Raw genomic sequence first — 19,604 nt, 5'->3', positions numbered from 1 at the left:
CATCACTGCCCCACCCTCTAAAGAGGCTGAACTGGTAGCAAGCATTGCACGGTCTGTTACAAATGAGACACTTGGTGCCACTTCATGGAGAGAACACCAAACTCCCCAGCAAGAGTGACAGACATAAAAGACTTGGGGCAGCAGATTTAGGGTTGATTTAGTAATTGATTCCAGGTGAAATCTTTAAAAGAACAATTTTAGGCTAAAGCGTACAAGTCTAAAGGAACTGTTACCTTTCCTGTACATTACATATGGGGAAACTGCATTTATTTATCCAAGAAAGCAAGCTTCAAGATAAGTCACTTCCCTGTGACTGCCCCTGATATGCCTGTGTGACGCTATATGCATGCACAAGGGATGGTCTCAGTCTCAGTTTACCTTTGTACCGTTGCATCCTGGGATACCTGGGGGACCTGGGGGTCCATCTTGGCCAGGAATACCCTGCAATCAATCAGATGAAGAAGTCAGCAAGATAGGATCTCAGCAGGTATTATGACATTTTATGAAACTGATGCATGTAGTTCACATACATACCGGAAGTCCTGGGTTCCCAGGGTAGCCAGCTACTCCAGGGGGTCCCTGTAAAGATAGAACAAACACCTTTCAGCCAACCACAGAGAAGCCTTATTACCTGCTTCACACATTCCCAGCTAAAGCAACTTAGAGCATGAGCACTGAGCAGAGAGCATTCTGGGAAGGAAGTACTGAGACTCAGCAAGGTGCAAGTCTAAAGGGATTTTCTGTGAAGAGCGCACTACTTCTTGCCTCTAAAATCAAGGCTGTGAATACACAAAACAACATTGCCGTCCTAGAATCCCTTGTTTTACCTGGGTTAAAAATAAACGTTTAATTCACATCATAAACACTTTATGAAGAAGTGGTTGTGGGATAAACTCGAATTTACTTGTAGAGAGAGCCCTTATCTTTTAATTCCTGAACAGTCAAGTATGGTCAGCTGCACCATAGAGTGACGACAATGTCCCCCTCCCCCTTTGCCCCATGAGCCCATGGGAATGCCAAGGAGTGTCCACTATCCCCCTCGTCTTCACTATATAACCACAACCAAACATTTCAAGGCACTGTCCTATGTTCCTGCCGTCAATGCGCCTCGAAAAGTATCATCTTTGTACTCTCCGGAAATGATGTAGTAGAGAAAATAAAGAGTTTGGCTCTGAAAATGCCTCTACACATCCAATGACGTTTTCTCCCTCCAATGACTTTGGACAGATATTAACTACCCCTTCTTCCAAATTAAAATGTCTATAAGGGACCCTTGAAGAACAATGAGCAGGAATGAGGAAGCTCGTACAGCAAGGGAACTTTGCTTACATATAGTAGCAGTCCACAGGAAAGAGGGGTGATGGCCACAAAAGCCCACAGGTAAGAGGGGTGGTGGCCCATGACAGCCCACAACTACCCACAGGTAAGAGGGGTGGTGGCCACAACAGTCCACAGGTAAGAGGGGTGGTGGCCCATGACAGCCCACAGCAGTCCACATGTAAGAGGGGAAGTAGTCAATGGCAGCAAGGAGAGGCAAAAGAGAGAACATAGAGTAAAGGTTGTGCTGCACTCTGGAGTCAGAGTCACCAGTCACTGTACTCACTCTTGTCCCTTTTGTGCCAGGAAGTCCAGGTTCTCCAGTATCACCCTACAAAAGAACAGAGAGATTCCAAAGGATGGCTCAGGTCACTGTCACAGAATGGAGACACTCACAACTCTCCCCACCTCCATTCCATTCACACTCACCTTTTGGCCTGGTGGTCCATGTGGCCCCTCAGGTCCTTGCATCCCAGGAAATCCAATGACACCTTGTAACCCTGGAAAACCTCTCTCTCCCTGCAGAAAAGCACAGAGGTCAGATGGAGGGCAAGGGAAAGGATCAGTCTCCTATGATGGGTGCTTGGGGGTGCTGACTCGACTATGCCTGCAAGGAGTTGTTCTGAGGATCGGGGCAGAGTGAGGAAAACCTGCCTCCAAGTGACGAAGACTGAAACATCAGCCAGCAGAGGCCCTGACAGTCACAGCAAAGCAGAGGGCCATTCTGGTGCCTTCTGGGCTACCACCAATCTTCTTCCATCCTTGACATCACAAATGCAAATTCCTAATCTTCAGACTCACAGACTTTGCTAACAGTTCCCAGGTTCTCAGGCTTGCGGCCTTGGATGGAGCTACATTCCTGGCTTCCTTAAGTCACCAGCTTTCAGGTGACACATGGTACAACTCCTTAGCCTCTCAATCATAGGAGTCAATTTTAACAACAAATCTCTTCTCACCTACCTACCAATCCACCCATCCATCCATCTACACACTCACCCATCCTTCTATTCATCCATCCATCCATCCATCCATCCGCTCATCCATCCACCCACCCACTCACTCATCCATCCATCCATCTACCCTCCCTCCCATCTGTCCACACAATCACACATCTACCTCCCCTTCCATATCTCCCCACTCACATATCTGCCTCCCTATCCACCCACACACCCGCATATCCATCTACTCATCATTCATCTGTACACACATCCAATATGCCATCCATCCTCCCAACCATGTGCACATTTATCCAACTATCCATCCATCCATCTGCCAACCAATCTGCTCATCCTATTGGCTGCTTCACCAAAGGAAACGGACTAAAGCACAAGTTTTTCTAAGTACCACTCAACATGGTAAGAGTTCACAATGAGCGCCTGAGAATGGATGATGAAGCCGTCTCCCGAGTTCCATGTCACCTTCTTCAATGTTTTGTACATGCTAAGAGCTATATAATATGCAACATCTGTAAACTAAAAACAACTAAGTTATTTTTTTTGGTGAGTTGATTATAGTGTCAGCCAGTTACTGGCACTTTTTGTTATCAATAGATGACATGTTGATCCATCTCTCTCTGTGGATCTCTCAGAAGTACTACTGACAATCGGGGTCAATGTTCTGATCTCAGCACACAAATGATCAATAGTTTGATAATGGGCTTGGATCGTGCTCCGTTTCAAAAGGGAACTTTTCAAAGAAAAGATCAAAGTTTACTGGTGGCCTCTGCCCCAACCCAGAAAGAAATAAGAAACGTGATGTTTAAAATAAAGAATGTCATTCATGGTTTAAATGTTTGACGAGGGCTGCAATACACTGGGAACGAACAAAGAATGGTGAGAAAAAAAACTGTGAGACTCTGGACCTTAGGTTGACCTTCCAAAGATGAATGCAAAGTAAGTACAAGGAGAGACAAAAGGAATCAGAATACTAGGAAGTTCAGGCTGGAGAGGGGCTGGAGCGGCATATCAGACCACATGGCCGAGACCAAACAGAAAAGAAACACTGGTGAGGTGAAAACACACAGGAAGGAAGGACCAACCTTTGAACCTAGAAACAGTGTGCATTCTGTAGCAAAGGGGGCAAGGGGCCTGATGGAATGATGTTTTAGAAAAATTGCCATGTTTTGATTATCAACAAAGAAAACCCAGAAACCCATTGTCTCTTTCCAGCAGGTAACCTGTTATAGCTGATTTCAAAGCAGAAGGAGCTTCGGAGCTGGCCAACAGGACTGCTTAACTTGGTGCCCTTTCCTCCAAACTATCAAGTGGTCCTGGAAGTTGCAGGTAGGTGTCTCACCAATCCTCTGGGTCTTTATCAATACAGAAGTGTGATGGTGAACCCTGGCTTACATGGGTATATTTCATTGGAGCCTAAGTCAGAAGTCTAGAAATTGCATGTGAATAAATAAGGGACAATATTTTAAATTTCAAAGGAGATGGGGATATAGTGAATCCCTCTATTTTGGAAACACCCTTGGGCCAGCACCAGTGGTATCTACTAGAAGGAGCCAATACAAGCACACTGTGTGCCTGCCCTCGAATGAAGTTTGACATGGATGTTGGATCCTTCTCCCAGATGTCTAGTGAGTGCTGAGGGAGCAGCCCTCCGAGTCTTATCCAAATGCAGAGTGAAACAGATGAATTCTTCCTCGTGCAACCTCAGGAAATGCTCACTGCAAAGACGCCGTCATATGGGTCACCAGTCCCGGCACCCAGTTCTCAGACATAGAAAAGCAACTGCTCAAAATAGAAGACAACTGAACTGCGAACAGCTGGCCCCAAAAATAATGAAATAAAAAATAAAAATTGAATTGTATATCCTCAAATAACCCAGCATGAGCTGGGAAGGAAATGAGGGGGGCATGTCACTGCAGAACTTTCTAGTGTGTCTGTGGAGTATTTTTAGTACTTAATTGATATTGGCAGTATCGCCAGAAGACCAACAGAGATAAGATTCTTTTTTTTTTTAATTTCTCATTTTAATCATGGAATGAGCGCAGTGGGGACGGGAGCCAGATGAACTGATTCCTACCAGATTTTCACTGAGTCAGCTCTGAACCAGAATTAGAAATGAAGTCAGCCCACCCCAGGTCCTTCCTTATGTAGGTCACTAGAGCAAGCTGGTTCCCAGCAGCATATTAAATGAATCCACAGCATGACGTTAGCCAGTGAAACAGACCCTCTTACATTCATGCTGTAGGAAAAGTTCAACACCCATCCTGGGCTGACTGGTCACACGTCTCCGGTGACCCCTCACACTCCTGGGAACAGAAAAGAAAAATCTGAATTCCCAGACTGGCCTCCACACCAGGACACATTCTTCCCGGAATGTCACTAGAGTGCTTAAGCAATTGCATCTCCCAAGAATTCTGAAATCAACTAAAAAGGAAATGGCTTCTCTCCCTCCACAAGCTTTTTGCTAGTCCCCATTTTAAATTTTCCTGTTTTTTTTTTCCTATTAAAAAACTACACATTCATAATCCCAGTGTCGTCTCTCAGATTACCATGAGAACAGAGGCAGAATAGATAGAAAGGACAAGCACTCATGCAACTATACAATGACTTGGCACACAATGCATGTTGCAATGGAGCCAAATGGCCCATCCTGCTTCTAGCAGTTTTCCACTGGGGAAGAGGGAAGAGAAGAGAGCCGGACATGCTGTGCAAAGGCCATCGGTGCCAGGAGTTTCCAAGCCAGACTCTGCAGCTGCATTGGTAAGCTCAAGGCCAAATGCAGAGTTTGGGGAGGAAAAGTTCTCCTGTCATCCAGTTCCCACAATGTGTTACAGGCGAAGCCAAGGGACAGAGTGGCCACTCAGTTGGTCCCAGTGGTGAACAACACTGAGGATCAGGAGCTGGGGGGTTAGCTTAGTAACGGCGTTTGCCTAGCATGTGGATCCCTAGGTTCTAACCCCAGCAATGGAGGAAGGATAGAGAGCCATCAAGAGAAGCTTGTAAAATATTACACAAAAACTTTGATGTGACCAAGCTTTGCAACTTCGCTGTTATAAGGAATTGTACCAGTCAAAGAGGGAACTTGTAGATTTTCAACACTAAAACAAGAGACAAATGGGGACAACGAGATGCCGGCCACTTTGAACTAACCTGACTAATACACACCAAATGCAGCCATCAAATTATTCCACCAGGCCTAATAAGCATGTACCAATGGCATGCATTTAAAAAAAAAAAAAACTCATCCTTTCTAGCCCCAAAATCATTGTAACTATATATGGAATTTTAAATTCAATCTGAATCTAGATAAAGAAAGACTGTATACAACAAGGAAAGCCGTTATGGCTATGTTCTCCAGCAAAACTCAGAACTTGAAGAATAGGAACAAAATGCTGTTGTTTATGGAGATGAAAGAAGGCAGCACGCAGAGTGGCCTCGGGGCTGACGTCAACCATTCCAAATTAGGCTTGAAACAGAGTTTCATGCTGGAGAAACTTACAATGTTTGCTTACAGTACTATCTACAGCAAGCACATAAAGATCCCGTAAAACGTGGAAAGAAAAGATTCTTTTGTAATACCTGATCATGTCCCTGCTCTTACAACACCATTAAAAGAGCTGAAGATTCATCTAGAGTCCCAGCCCGAAAGTCAACCTAGAAGTTGAAAGAGTAGGGAATTTCTAAACTCAAGGGGTAATTACCAATCACAAATGTATCTAAAATAAATGGTCATCAAAAATTGTATTATCAAAAGCAATCAGGATGGCGAGGGGTGGTGACTTTGTAATCACTTGGGAAGCTGAGGCAGGAGGATTGGTGTAAGTCTGAGGCTAGCCTGGGCTACATATTGAATTCATCCTGAATGATGAGCTGAAATTCCATCTCTATGGTATTTATCTAAGGGGCTGGAGGGAAGGCTCTGTGGTTAAGAGCACAGGGGACAAGGGTTTGGTTCCCAGCACCAACATGGTGGCTCACAGCCACCTGTAATTCCACTTTCAGGAGGTTAGATGCCCTCTTCTGGCCTCTGTGGGCAGCACTGGACACACATGTAGTGCACATACATACAAACAGGTAAAACACGAAAGGTTGAGTCAGGTGAAGAATAGAAGAAAGGGTATGTGATAGGTAGGGTTTTAGTTGGGGGGATGGTAGGGGAGGAAGGGAGGGAGAAGGGACCTGGGATAAATCAATCTTGTTTCTAATTCAAATAAAAAAATGATAAAAAAAAACCCAAACAGGTAAAACATACTTATTCATAAAATAAAACTAATTTTTGTTTTGTCTTGTTTTTTGAGACAGGCTTTCTGTGTGTAATAGCCCTAGCTGTCCTGAAACTTGCTCTGTAAATCAGGCTGGCCTCAAACTAACAGAGTTCTCCCTTCCTCTGCCTCCCAAGTGCTAGGATTAAAGGCATGTGACACCACTGCCTGGCAATGTTTTTTTAACTTAGCATTATAAAATAAATGTTTAAATGGCTATGACTGTTTCAATAGCCAAAACAGAAACCCTGTTTCAACCAAACTTTACCTGACTTTTCACATTTTAAACAACAGGATCATGGATCTTCAAGGGGACCACAGCACATGCAAAGATGTTTGCTGATACCTGGAGCAAAATTTGGATAGGAGAATCTCCATAGGTTTTTGTAGAAAATGCAAGGAACTGGATGATCAAGACTGACTGAAGAGTGAAATCCAGCCTCTACCTCTTCTTGGAAGAAGTTATTCAATTAGTGTTTGGCATACAGGAGACAGGATTGTGAGATAGCCAATAGCATGATGTACCCCACCTAAGGGTCAAGTACACAAACACATCCTACAATCTTTACGTGTTAGAAAATCCTGGACAGGACAGAGCACAGGTCCCTGGCACAAGCTTAGCCCTAGAGGCCCCATTAGCGCCTGGCTAATGCCTCTGCTCCCAGCTGATCAACAACAGGAAAATCTCTGTCCTGGACGTGACTCTGAGCCAGCTGTGTCCTTCTGTCATCTGATGCCCTGAGATGTTACTTTCCATGAAAGGCTGAACATAGTTGAGAGATAAAATCGTGCATTTTCTGTCCATAGCTCCCAGTGACTGTGGTTACTGGGAAGCTATTGGGATGCTGAGCCACAATCAATGGGAGACCATGATCAACGGGGGGACCATGGCTCTTTGCCAAAATTCCACAAGTTCAGTCCCTTGAGCCTAGCCAAACAGGCATCTGCAGGACCGTTTCCGGAATGCGATACTGCTGGGAAAGTTGCAAGCAGGCTCTAATCTGTGTCACCGGGTCAGGGAAAAGCTCCTGTGACAGGGCCTCTCTGGGAGCTCCCTGCATGCCATGTGTTTGACACTGCACTACTGTAGGGAGAGGGAACAGGACCCACACAGCTGAGACAAGGGAAGAGCTTCTTTACTCGGGGCAGTACTTCAGATCTGTTTCCCGCTGCTCTGCAAATTTCTCAGAGATTTAAATGTAACAATGTCACCAAACTACTGTAAGTGTCCAGTCTGCCATTCTACGCTCACATGGTCCAACATGAACCTTAACACTGCCAGCAAGTTAACTGAGGGCCTCGGTGCCAACACAGCCAGCAGTTTCACCATGGGGCTCAATGTCAACACAACCAATAAGTTAACAGTGGACCTCAGTGTCAACACAGCTAACAAATTCACCATGGGGCTCAGCGTCAACACAGCCAGCAAGTTAACAGTGGACCTTGGTGTCAACACAGCTAGCAAGTTCACATGGGGCTCACTGCAGCAAGGGTGGTGAGGAGACACAGTAAATTGTTCACTCAACAAAAGAATAACCCTCTTATCACAGACAAATCGAAACTTTCCCATGAAGCCAATCCTTCAACAACAAACTGACCAAGATGGGAGTCACTGATGGAGGAAAAAAGCAGCAGCAGAACAGAGTGCTGGCAAATCACTAGCAGGAGATGCAGCCATCTCACACATGTTCTAAGCCACTCCCTGAAGCATGCCAGTTCCCATGCTGGCCTTCTTCTTTGCTCACCAGGTGCTGTGGGCTCTTTCCATCCTGGTCCTTGACCTTCAGCCATTAGCTCATGAAAACCAGAGCAAGTTCCACACCTGCAGAGCACCTATTTGCTCAGCCTTGCGATTTGAGCTACATACTTGCTGTAAAGGCCCCCTCCTCCACGGCTTTCAGTAGATGCCAGAGACATTTCACCCCAGCCCCTCTCTGGCCACCTGATACAGGTGGCTCCAGGAAGCTCCACCTGCAGGGCAGTGACACCCACCCCTTGGACACACAAAGGAATCCCAGCTAAATGTCCCCTCCTTAAAGAAGTCTAGACACAGGAGACTTCAGGAAACCTTGGTCTCTCCTGGGCAGCTGGTCCTCTGTAGCTCTCAGTCTGGCCACCAGAGGGAGCGCTGGGTCTAAACGTTTTCAGTAGATCCAGGCTGTCAACACAGCAGGAGTGCATCAAATGTTGGGTGCGGGGTCAGGACTTGAAATCCCTGTACTCAGGAGGCAGAGGCAAGAGGATGAGGAGTTCAAGTTCAACCTTGGCTACAAGAAGCCCTGTCTCACCCCTGCACCAATATAAGCATGCATGTGTGTATATACACACATTCAAGGGCACAAGAGCGTGACAAAGGCCTGAGGTAGAACTGTCTGGGAAAGAACTTTAATTGGAATTGAAACATTTATGAGATCAAGTATTACACAAAAATTCTAACTACTGGGCCTGTAGAGTGACAAGGTGCTGACTACAGAAACACCATGAACTTTGTGTTCTTCTGGTTTTATTGGTAATATCAATGGTACTGAGTGAAGATATGCACTCCTTCTAGTCCCACTCTTGCCTCCCCTTCCTCCTTCTGGTCTCTTCCATTTTGCATGGTGGGTATCTTTTAGTTTGGCTTTTGCATATACTTCGTAAGCTGAGAAGATCCGGTTTGTTAAATGACTGCGTGTGAACAAACACACAGCACAAAAAGCAATTAAATCCTATAAACAGGTACAAATAGGATGCCAGGGAGTTCTTTAATACACAGTGGCAGCACACCACACTGCCAGAAAAGCATATTCAAAGGTTTGTCTTTGAGTCCCTTCCTCGGGTTATAGAAAATGTATTCCTTAAGGTAATTCCATCCATTCTCCTGGCATTTGTAAAGTGGGTAGCTTGGGGAAGGAGGGAAAGACAGCCATCCACCTTTCAATAGCTTCTGAAGAGGTGGTGACACATCCATCTCAAAAACAACTATCAGCATGCGCTCTCATGAGGCTGAGAGTCACTAATAAAATGTACTATCTGCTTATGCCCTGCAGACTTAAACATACAAGCCAGGCATGGAGGTTCATGCCGGAACTCAAGGTAACAGAACTGCCACAAGTTCAGAGCCAGCCTGAGCTACACAATGAACTGCAGGCCAACCTAGGCTACTGAGTGTAGCCTAAAAGAAAACCAAAGAGTGACAGAATGCATGAGTGAATTAACGATTGATCAAATAAATAAATACACACATATTCTCTTAAAGCAGAAAAGCAATAGATCTACATGGTCCAAATGGCAAGTGGGAACTGAATCAGGTCATTGGGGCCAAACGAAGTTAGAGGGACAAGGCTTTAACTAACATGCACAGAACTGAGCATAACCCCCGGGGTATCAAAGCACCCCAATAGTGAGTAGAAGCTATGTTCTACTTGCTTTATTCTGTCCTGATTTGTAGAGGCCACCCCATGCTCTTCCCCTGGCACAAACTTCCCTGGGGGTTCTTTCAGGTGGGCAGGGAGTAGCATCAGATGCTACACTAAATTCACCCCACATAGGATCACTCTGGGGATGCCAGGCCACACAGCAAGGAGGCACCCTCAGTGTAGACAGTAAAGCAATGCTGCTGGGCTGCATTAGCACGGACACCCAGATGAGTATTCCCTTAGCCCACAGTTCAGGGGACACCTAAACACCCCATCTCTGTGACTTGACCCATGGAGTCTTTGCCACTAACCCTACCAGGATGCTTTCCCTTTGATGAAGGCTGTCCTGGGAGAACAAGGTAGGCATTAGAGGAATGCTGGGCTTGCTCCTGATCTGAGCCACATGAGATGATGGTCTTCAAGGGCTGCCAAGAACTGCCATGATGTCACTTTCTGCTGGCAACGTGCCTGCCCCTCTCTTTCCGGGTTCCATGAAAATGATCAGAATTCTATGCTTAATGGGGGATTTATTTAGGGAAGGGCTGAGACTTCAAGAACATAGATAATTGATAACAAGACTTCACAGGGGGTTGGCTCTTTATAAGAAAAACATAAATCTTTTACCCATAAAGATAAGTTTGCTTGTCTTTGTTATCTCTGAATCAACAGTTTAAAGAGTGTGTTCTGCATTAACGGGAAATTTGAAAAATACCCTCTGTTCCTAAGTAGCCCTTGGAGGGTGAAGACGTTAACTTAAGAGTGTATGTGGGTGTGACAGGGTCTTGAAACAAAACTAGGACATATAAATGTCAGGAAATGCCACAGTCTAGCCATGGACTTTTTGTGTGTGTCTGTGGTAACAGAAAACATGAACAATACCAATAAAATAAATATCCTGACAAACCAGTCTTGGTCCACACATCCCAAAACTCTAGCACTCAGGAGTCGGGAGGAATCTGGAGTTCAAGGCTATAGGAAACTCTGTCTCAAAAAGAAATGAAAGGGGAGGGAAGCGGGGAGGGGAAGGGAGGGACCCAGACCCTGAGAGTAACATCTATAATCAATAATATAAAAGTATATGAAAGTCTTTGGATATAAACATGAGGGAATTTGCCAGATACCCTCAAAAGTAAATTAGGACATATAAAGCGTTTACTAGAAAAACGAGAAAATAATATAAAGCATTAAGATGCAGGTTAGGAGCCTCGCTTTTCAACCTCAACTAAAAAGGACAAGATCTCTGCTCCAGGAGTGAGCAGGGCCAGGGGAAGACTTACTGTTTCCTTTTCATTACTCGCTCTGATGGGGAAAGAACTTCAACCAGGAATGAGAGAGAGACTATGGTCTTGGCTCCAATGCTAACCATTTGAATTCTCAAAAAAAAAAATTAGTTTTCCCATGGGTAAATAGAGATGCCCACCCCTGCCTGACTGACCTGGCAGCAGTTTTCCAAGGGTCAAATTTGATCACGTATTCCGTTACTTCCTCTTCGTAAGGCCACTACACACCAACACATTCTCTAATGAGGTCCCAGGGCTCATGTCGCAGCCCACACATATCGGATGGCATACACACTTGATGTCCATCATTAACTTCCCTCCCTCAACAAGTTATCAGGCAATTACCAGCACTGGACCCATTTTCCCCCGGGATCCAGTGTGGTTTCAAATTCCACTAACCACACCCTGAATCTGAAAGATAAAGGACTTCTCCAAGTGGGGAGAAATGCGTGTAGTCAATTCTTCCTTTAAGACAGGGTAGCCTCGGCTGAGCTTGGGGCTTCACAGAGTCCAAACCTCAAGGGCCTGGGAAGTCACTGTTAAACAGACCTGAGTCAACACATAAGGGGTTTTAGTCTATTTTCACTAAACATCACAGTTCCTTCAGAACACAGGCACTCAAAGAAATAAAGCAAGAAGCTGGGCTTCTGTACCATTTTTCTTGGGATCAAAACAAAAAAATCTTGATTTAAATGAAAGTGGAGAACGAAGAAGACAAAACAGTGCAGAATGACACAGTGAGAAAGGACCTCAGTTCTTGAAAACAGCTTTTCTCGCCTGTTCACTTCACTGCATCTTAAAACTGACATATATGTCTATAGAAGCCGAAGGGAGGCATACTTGAAGGCAGGCTATGGCCCAATTATTAAAACACACACACACACAATATTTTAAACTCTTTGTGCCATTTTACTAGGCCTATTTTATAGAGGTTTATAAAGTCATACTAAATTTATAGTATCATTTCCTGCTTTTATGTTCTTAATTGCTTAATACTGATAGATTAAATGTTAAGTTCTTTGGCTAGTAACCAAGATGTGGAAATGAATTTCATTACAGTTTGCTAATTATGAGGCAGTAACATCCCCATAAAATAGATCATAGATGGTACAGTATAAAAACATGAAATTCCCCCATTTGATTTACTATTTAAAAAAAAAAAAGAGTAGAGTGCAAATGACCTAGTACAGCTATGTGAGGGAGAGAGGCTGGCACAGAGCAGTGAAGCAGGGAGAGCTTGCCAGCACAGTGCCTCCCTCCAAGGGTCCAAGGTCTGAAAGGAATGATGCAGCTGGGAAGACTCATCAGCCAAGGACCCAAATGCTGACCGTGTCCCACCCCCCTTGTTTCCCAGGTACACAGTTGCTCACTTTGTGGAACTCCTGAGCTCACAAGTGGAATTTCAAAACATCCTCCACAGAGTCCTTAGAGAGGCCACAGCAATAGCAGGGCATAAGAGAAATGACAAGCTTGCCCCCCTGTCCTTGAACAGCTACTTTATAAACTATGTGATTAAGCACCTTGCTGTAATAACTTCAGGAGCAAAACACTCCTGAACAGAGTGCAAAGTGTCCCATGCGCCTGCACATCTGTCACCGTGCAAGAGAATACCCTTAGAAAGCCAAATTTAGTCTGTAGTGGGTGCTCATGTTGCTTGAAGCAACACAGGATATACATAGCAAGGTCTGTTATATAAGTTGTCTAGAAGTCTAGAACCTGTGTGGATGTCAGCACTGTCTGTCTGTCTGTCTGTCTGCCTGCTTGCCTGCCTACCTACCCATCCATCCATCCATCCATCCATCCATCCATCCATCCATCTCTATCCCCCCTCTTTCTTCCATCCATCCATCCATCCATCATCCATCCATTTATACCCCTCTTTCTTTAACTGAGGCATTGAGAGAACTGTGCCCTAGAGAAGGCACGTGCATAGTCCCAGGCTGGGATAAACAAGGAAAAGATACACACTGTGGGCTGAGGACATGCACATGAATTCACAGGTGACATGGAAAGGAAAGTGGCTGTGCCCACTCCCATGCTCATGAGCTAGACCCCACCCCCTTCTCTTTAGTCCCTGATCCTTATCTAACATAAAAATCAAAGAAACAGCTGACAAAACTGCCTCGAGATGAGGGGCGACAGTTAGAGAAGTCATTGAAGGAAGTTGGGATAGATTTAAATAGTTCCTTTGAATCCTAGCAGTCACTTCCCATCTCTAAGGAAAAATATTAGGGAGATAAAACATGAAGACCTAAATGGATTTAGGAGGTAGAAAGCAGGAAAGTTCTCCATCAGGCGTCACTCGAGCCAAAAAGAAACCCACCCAGACATAACAGCTCAGGACATTTAATTCAGAGCTTGCAAGAGAAATGAATTCTGAAGCAACACTGCTAAATACTGCTGAATCACAGGGCCCTTTTCCCAGAACACATCACTGCAAAAGCATTTGACCCTGAGGAAATGTCTACTTATAAAGTCACCATCATGGCTGACCTCCCTCAGCCTCAAACTAGTTTAGAGGCCTGCAAGCCACCACATTCCAGCTGTCCTCGCTGATAAAACACTAGACAGGACAGTGCTAAAGTCTGTGACACTGCTGGAAAACACCAAGTCAGACAGGAGTTGACCTGAGAGGTCAGAGATCTTTCCTGTGGGAGTCACCAGGAAGGAATGTATGAGATAGAGAGGTTCACACCTGGCTGCAAAGCTGCATAAACAGCTGCTCTGCCCTGTCCACCTCAGGGTACAGGTGCAGTGACAACAGACACATCCTCTTCCCCAGGTAGACCTCGAATCTGAATGCAGGATCCGTGTGTTGAGTTCTAGTCCCTAGGTGGTGGTGTCAAGAAGGGGACGACCTTTGAAAGGTGGTGAGGTCAAGGGAGAACCAACACTCTCAGAATCTAGGAAGCCCATGGCCTCTTGTACCCTGAGGACACCATGGGAACACCTGTGTGTGAGGAAGCAGGCCATCATCAGACAAGGAATCCCTGATCTCACACTTCCTACCTCCAGAATTATGTGTATAAAGTCATTCAATCTGGGATGTTATGTTACAACATCCTGACAGACTAAGACAAAGAAAATAATCCTGATGCTATGTAAGATGTATGTAAGATGTCAGGGTCCCCAATCATCTCTTCTGGGGCTCCCCACCCAATTGGTGTTCACACCCAAATAGGCCACCCCCATTCTTCTGCCCTCAGCCATAGGCCAAGAGCAAGGAAGGAATTCTGGAATACTGAGAACTAGACCGAGTGAACCCACGCTGTGAGCAGGCAAAGGAGGGAGAGAAGAGAAGACTAGGAAAGGACTAGTAACTCGGGGAGGAACAGGAGAGAATTTTACAAAGAAAGGTAAAGAGATGGTCTGGGGCCTAGGAAGCAAGCCTGTAAAATTCCAGTCGAACGAACACCATCTTATGCCTAAGCTGGTATATCTTCAGGCCTTGGAATGACCAGGGCCCTGAAATATGTTGCTCTTCAGTAGAGACAAGCAACCGAAACCCCATGAAAAAGGAAAACATCACTTTAACCTCAGTCAGATGCTAGAGTGTGATGATTAGCTTGGCTGGAAGTCCCCTCAACTGTATATTGCTTCTGCCCTCACAAGCAAGAGGCTTAATTAACTACTGCCCCTCCTCTCTGGGAGAAGAAATAAGTGTCCCCAATCTAAGGCAGGATGGTGAGCCCAGGAGGAGGGCGCCTTCTAGAACTAGGCTGTGGGACACTGCCTGCACCAGTCTGTTCCCAGCGCTGTGTGTGGTCCAGGAATGGGCAGTGTGGACCTCTCTCAGCACCAAGGACCTCTGAACAAGACACTAACCCCCTGGGCCTCCTAATCCTTATCAGCAGGAGACAGGGTGGAGAAAATCACCCACACAGGGGGTGGACAGTTGGGGGCGCTGAATCATGGTTATTGTTTATAAGATGCCTCAAACCAGCAGGAATGGTTCTGGAGAAAATATCCCAGCATTCTGAGTAAGAACACAGTCTAGGATCCTTCTTTTCACCCATAAAATGAAGGTCTGATTTAGATCAGCGTGACACAGTATGGGGGGAACAAGACAGTCCTGCTTTAAAATGAGCTCCCATAATGAAAGTGTACCCTTCCACAATGAGGGTAAACTTGGGGAAGTGAAATGAGGCCACGCAAGTGCCATGCCTGAGCATGCTGCTGGGTGAAGAGATATCTTGGAGCACAGCTGGGTTGCCTCCATGGCTCCTGCCCTATCAGCTTTGCAGTGAGGTATTAGTTCTCCAGCGAGCCCGAGCACTGTGCCCAGCTTGGAGCATCTCTGTATAATTACCAGATTACTGCTCCTTCCACTATGGCTATCGGATAAGGGCTGCCTGCCTTAGTAACTGGTACCCCAGGGCGCACAGAGAGCCCTCAGAGAGGAGAGGGCTGAGTACCAGAAACCTTCTGGCTCAGGGGTCAATCTTCCAGAGGAAACCATGTCCAAATCAATCCTGGAGCCAGGTAATTTAGAGCCTTGAATTGACGCCATGAACTTCTTCACCCAGAGCCAAGACAGCTGACCTCTAGATGTGACATGCTTCACAGGAACCTGGACAAGCCTTGATGATCCCAGGAAATATGTGAGAAGGTCCCAGCCAGCAGCCATTCCTGGAAGTATTCTTCCTCTACTAGCAGATGAGTCTGCAAGTGGGACTAACGGGACTTGCTGACAGGAACAGCCTCATTGTGGTGTTTTAGACACCAGCCGGCAAACACCACCATCTTCTCACGCCAAAACCTTATGGGAAGGAACTGGGAGGACTGAATGTGAAGCCAGATAAGCATTATACCATTATAAAATTACATAGTAAACCAGCAGGTGTGCTAAGCCATATGCAGACATGGAGCTGGGGTGTACCTTTGACATCATAATGGGTTTGCCAAATGGAAAAAACACAACAAGAGAGACCACATCCCCAAAGTCATCTGGCATGCTCATTAACTGACTAATTCTCCTTTGTTTAATTGCCCACAGGGACCCAGGGCTACATTAATGTCATTCTGAGGGTATAGCTCCCAACTTCCACATTCCATCTTCATTATCAGCCAGACTGCTGCCTGGAAGTACGCTGTGCACTCGTGATGGCAACCAACAGACAAGGGGGAAATCCAGTGGCATTTTCCTTTGCTGGGACTTATAGCCAGTCTTTGATCTTTAATTAAAACATAAAAACCTCGTTTCGTCCCTTTCAAAAACTCCTTCCCTGTCAGCCAGTGTTGTGTTGGGCTCACATATACAAAAAGAAAATACATAGCCAGGACAAGAGACGCTTAATGCCTGCCCCACGAAGGCAGTGTGGCCTCCTGCGAAATGCTAGGCTGTCAAAGCCACAGGATCTGACGCTACTGAGGATTTGGCTGTGGTTAGAATCCCATGGCCAATCTTCCAGGAAAGCCCACTTACAATCAGGCATGAAGCTGAACATGTCAGATCTAGGACTATATATCACAATCAGGGCCATGGACTTCTTAGCCAGAGTCTCGAGCCAACCTCTGGACCTAATTTCAAGGCACTAAATTGCCTACTGCTGTTTCTGAACATGGGAACCAAATGCACTTACTATGTCCCAAGCTGTGTTGGAGGAAGTACATTCCAAACAGCTGCAAGTGGAGAGTTACCCTAGAGCCAAACGGCCCCAGAAGCACACAGCCAAGGGGTACATGGGGCTAATGTTTATACCTAGGCAGATGAATGTGAGCGGTGGCAGAGGCAGCTCGAGGTCCCTTAAAGGCTACTGATACACCAGGGAGACATAACAGGACATAGTGGGCAGAATGAGACATATCCACATGGGCATAGATCCCTTTTAGTGTCTTCCCTGCAGCAAACTGTGGATATGTCCTGGGATTCCGGCAATTTATATAAAATCCTTTTAGAATTCTATCCAGAAGAAAAAGACAAAAGTAGGTGGCTGTGGGAATCCATGCCGATTCTCACGATCAGGGAGCCAGAGGATGATTCATGAACAGTGTGAGGAAATAGGAAATCTGGACATCTGGAAAAAATCTTGGCATGACAAGACACCAGACACACATGGAAAAGGAAGAGAGTATGCTGGCCCATATCACCCACCAAACGGGAAGAGAACATCCCCAGAGCCTACAGACAAACACGCACTGCCCAGAGCACTGGAGCCAGACACCAGGGAGCCCTGAAGCCCTGGAGGCCTGGAGCCCTGCTTTCTCAGAAATGCAGTGACATTTCACACAGAACCCCTGCAATGATACCTAGATAAGGAGTGCTGGCAAGGCAGAGGGGCCTGGGCATCACTTGGATGGAAATGCCCTACAGGAAAGGCAGTTACCATCATAAGAACATGGAGTGTTCAAGGAAGGTGGGACACTGGCTTCCCCTGGAAGTCACAGGATAACAAGTTTAGAAATGGGTGACAAAATCACAGGAGAAGGAGAAGTGAATGGCTGATGCTGCCAGACAGGCCTCCCAAGCATGCCCAGCTCACACCTCCTCCAGCAAGAGCTACAAAGCCCTCCTGTGATTGACAGGCAAGCTGGGTCCTGGCAGCTGCTGGCTGGTTACCTGGTCTCAGTCTCTACGTGAATGAAGGAGTTTAGCTGGGTGTGAGGCTGCTCTGCAGTCTGTGAACCTGTCATGAGTTGAGATATCAGGTAAGTGTTCCTCACGCTTATCACAGCTCCAAAAATAGTGGCACTGCTGCTGCGTCATGTGTGCACAGTCCTCTGGGGCGTTTAACTTCCCTAGAGGGATTCTGGGTTTCACACTAGCTCTGGGTACATGCTGGCCTGTGACCCCCTTGTGAGATGGGAGAATCCACACCAGAGTTTTGAGCCCCTGAGGCAAAAATGTGTTTTACTACAGTTTCCTGCTCTGCCTCAGAACCTTCCCAAACCAAAGGACATGCATGGGCTGACATCCTGAAAGAGTGTAAAGACCACATTTATGGAAACTCTAGACAGGGTGCCACTGCCTCTCCAGGCTGTTTAGAACCCTGACAAACAGAAAGATGTCCTGCCAGGCTCAAAAATGCAAGGGACCTCAGGGAACTAACTAACCTTTGCCTACTAAAACTGGTCTTTCAATATTTTACAGTGAGTAGTAACATTTCTTTTGTGCAGTTTTACTTTATATATTTCTTACATTGGAAATATTGGGGGGGGAGGATTGGGCTTTGGAGGCTGTCCTAGAACTAGCTATTGTAGACCAGGTTGGTTTCAAATTCACAGAGATCTGCCTGCCTCTGCCTCCCGAGTACTGGGATCAAAGGCGTGCACCACCACCTCCCGGCTTGGAAATCATTTTTCAAACACACTAGATTCTACTAATCTAAACTCGAAGTATCTTCTCAAAGAAAGTATTTAATAAATTTACTTATTTTAATTATGTATTAGCATAACCTGTTGTTTATTTAAATCAGTTAGGTGGATCAGAGTTTCAAAGAATCTTCATAAAAATCTTTCATCAGCTACACAAAAGAATGTATTGCCTGGGAAGCAATGGACTACCTCTAAAATTTAAACAATATACTTGGTGTAGCTTAATTTATGGGAAATAAATTTACAATACTCTATTACAAACAAAAAGATAATCTTCTCCTGCCATCCTTAAGGGTCTCAATTTATTCAATTGTACACAGACACAAAGAATAACAAAAGAGAGCCACTAACCATATGTAAAGCAGAATATATAAAAAGCCACTGTGTTTGTACATTCATATTTCACAATAAAATCATGACCAAGATGTTTTCTCTTTTAAAAAAAAATCAACAGAATGAATAAATTTATAAGTGGAAGATTACTGAATTCTCCAAAAAAATACTAATAAAGTACAATTCTTGCCTCAGAAGAGAATGTCACCTCCGACCTAACGATGACTAAGAACACAGCCTGTGTTTATGATATAGTGAGCCTAGAGCCCTGTATCTTAAAAGTGATGTTATGGCCTAAGGCATTTTAGTGATGATCACAGCATAGCCCAAAAATGACTAGAATGCAAGCCATGATGCTCTTGGAATCAGAGAATTTCCGGTTCTGAGACAGAAGGCATGGCAACCTCTGGCCCTGAAGGGATGGGAGACAAGCAGTGCAAAACAGCACTTAGATTTGAAAGGCTGGAAAATTCCATCTCTCTTCTTAGAGTCGGCTGTGACTAGAGTGAGCACTCCTTGTGCAGAGAGGAGTTCCTTCTTTGCTTGTCTTTGACCCTGGGCTCTGACAACCAGAAGAGGTACAACCAAACACAAACTGACTAGTATCAACACTCCACTTGCCAGACAGAGGCAAGCCCACCCGAGCTCTAAGGAGCCTGCAGAGTGGATAGGGCCGGAGCATCGGCGCATCTTCCACGTGGGGTGGAAGGAGGTCATGGCCATGGTCTAACACTTGGGTCCTAACTG

The 19,604-nt window shown here is 45.5% G+C and overlaps 1 protein-coding gene across 3 annotated transcripts in view; it reads right to left on the bottom strand.

Moving 5' to 3' along the window:
* The window catches only part of Col4a1 (collagen type IV alpha 1 chain), a 111,734-nt gene that overhangs the window by 45,866 nt on the left and 46,264 nt on the right, over positions 1 to 19,604 (bottom strand). For 2 of the 3 annotated variants that reach the window (XM_027387878.2, XM_027387879.2), the window contains exons 3-6: positions 1,747 to 1,836; positions 1,604 to 1,648; positions 535 to 579; positions 379 to 441 (exon numbers count right to left, since the gene is read on the bottom strand). In XM_027387878.2, coding sequence (XP_027243679.1) covers positions 379 to 441; positions 535 to 579; positions 1,604 to 1,648; positions 1,747 to 1,836 — 243 coding nt within the window. Of the gene's footprint in view, positions 1 to 378; positions 442 to 534; positions 580 to 1,603; positions 1,649 to 1,746; positions 1,837 to 11,365; positions 11,511 to 19,604 lie in introns of those variants that run through there. The other variant, XM_027387880.2, reaches the window with a different exon arrangement.

This window comes from Cricetulus griseus (assembly GCF_003668045.3).
Source record: "Cricetulus griseus strain 17A/GY chromosome 1 unlocalized genomic scaffold, alternate assembly CriGri-PICRH-1.0 chr1_1, whole genome shotgun sequence".
In the NCBI taxonomy this organism is placed as follows: domain Eukaryota; kingdom Metazoa; phylum Chordata; class Mammalia; order Rodentia; family Cricetidae; genus Cricetulus; species Cricetulus griseus.
Note: the sequence above shows the minus strand (reverse complement) of the source record. Positions and strands in the feature narration are given on the sequence as shown.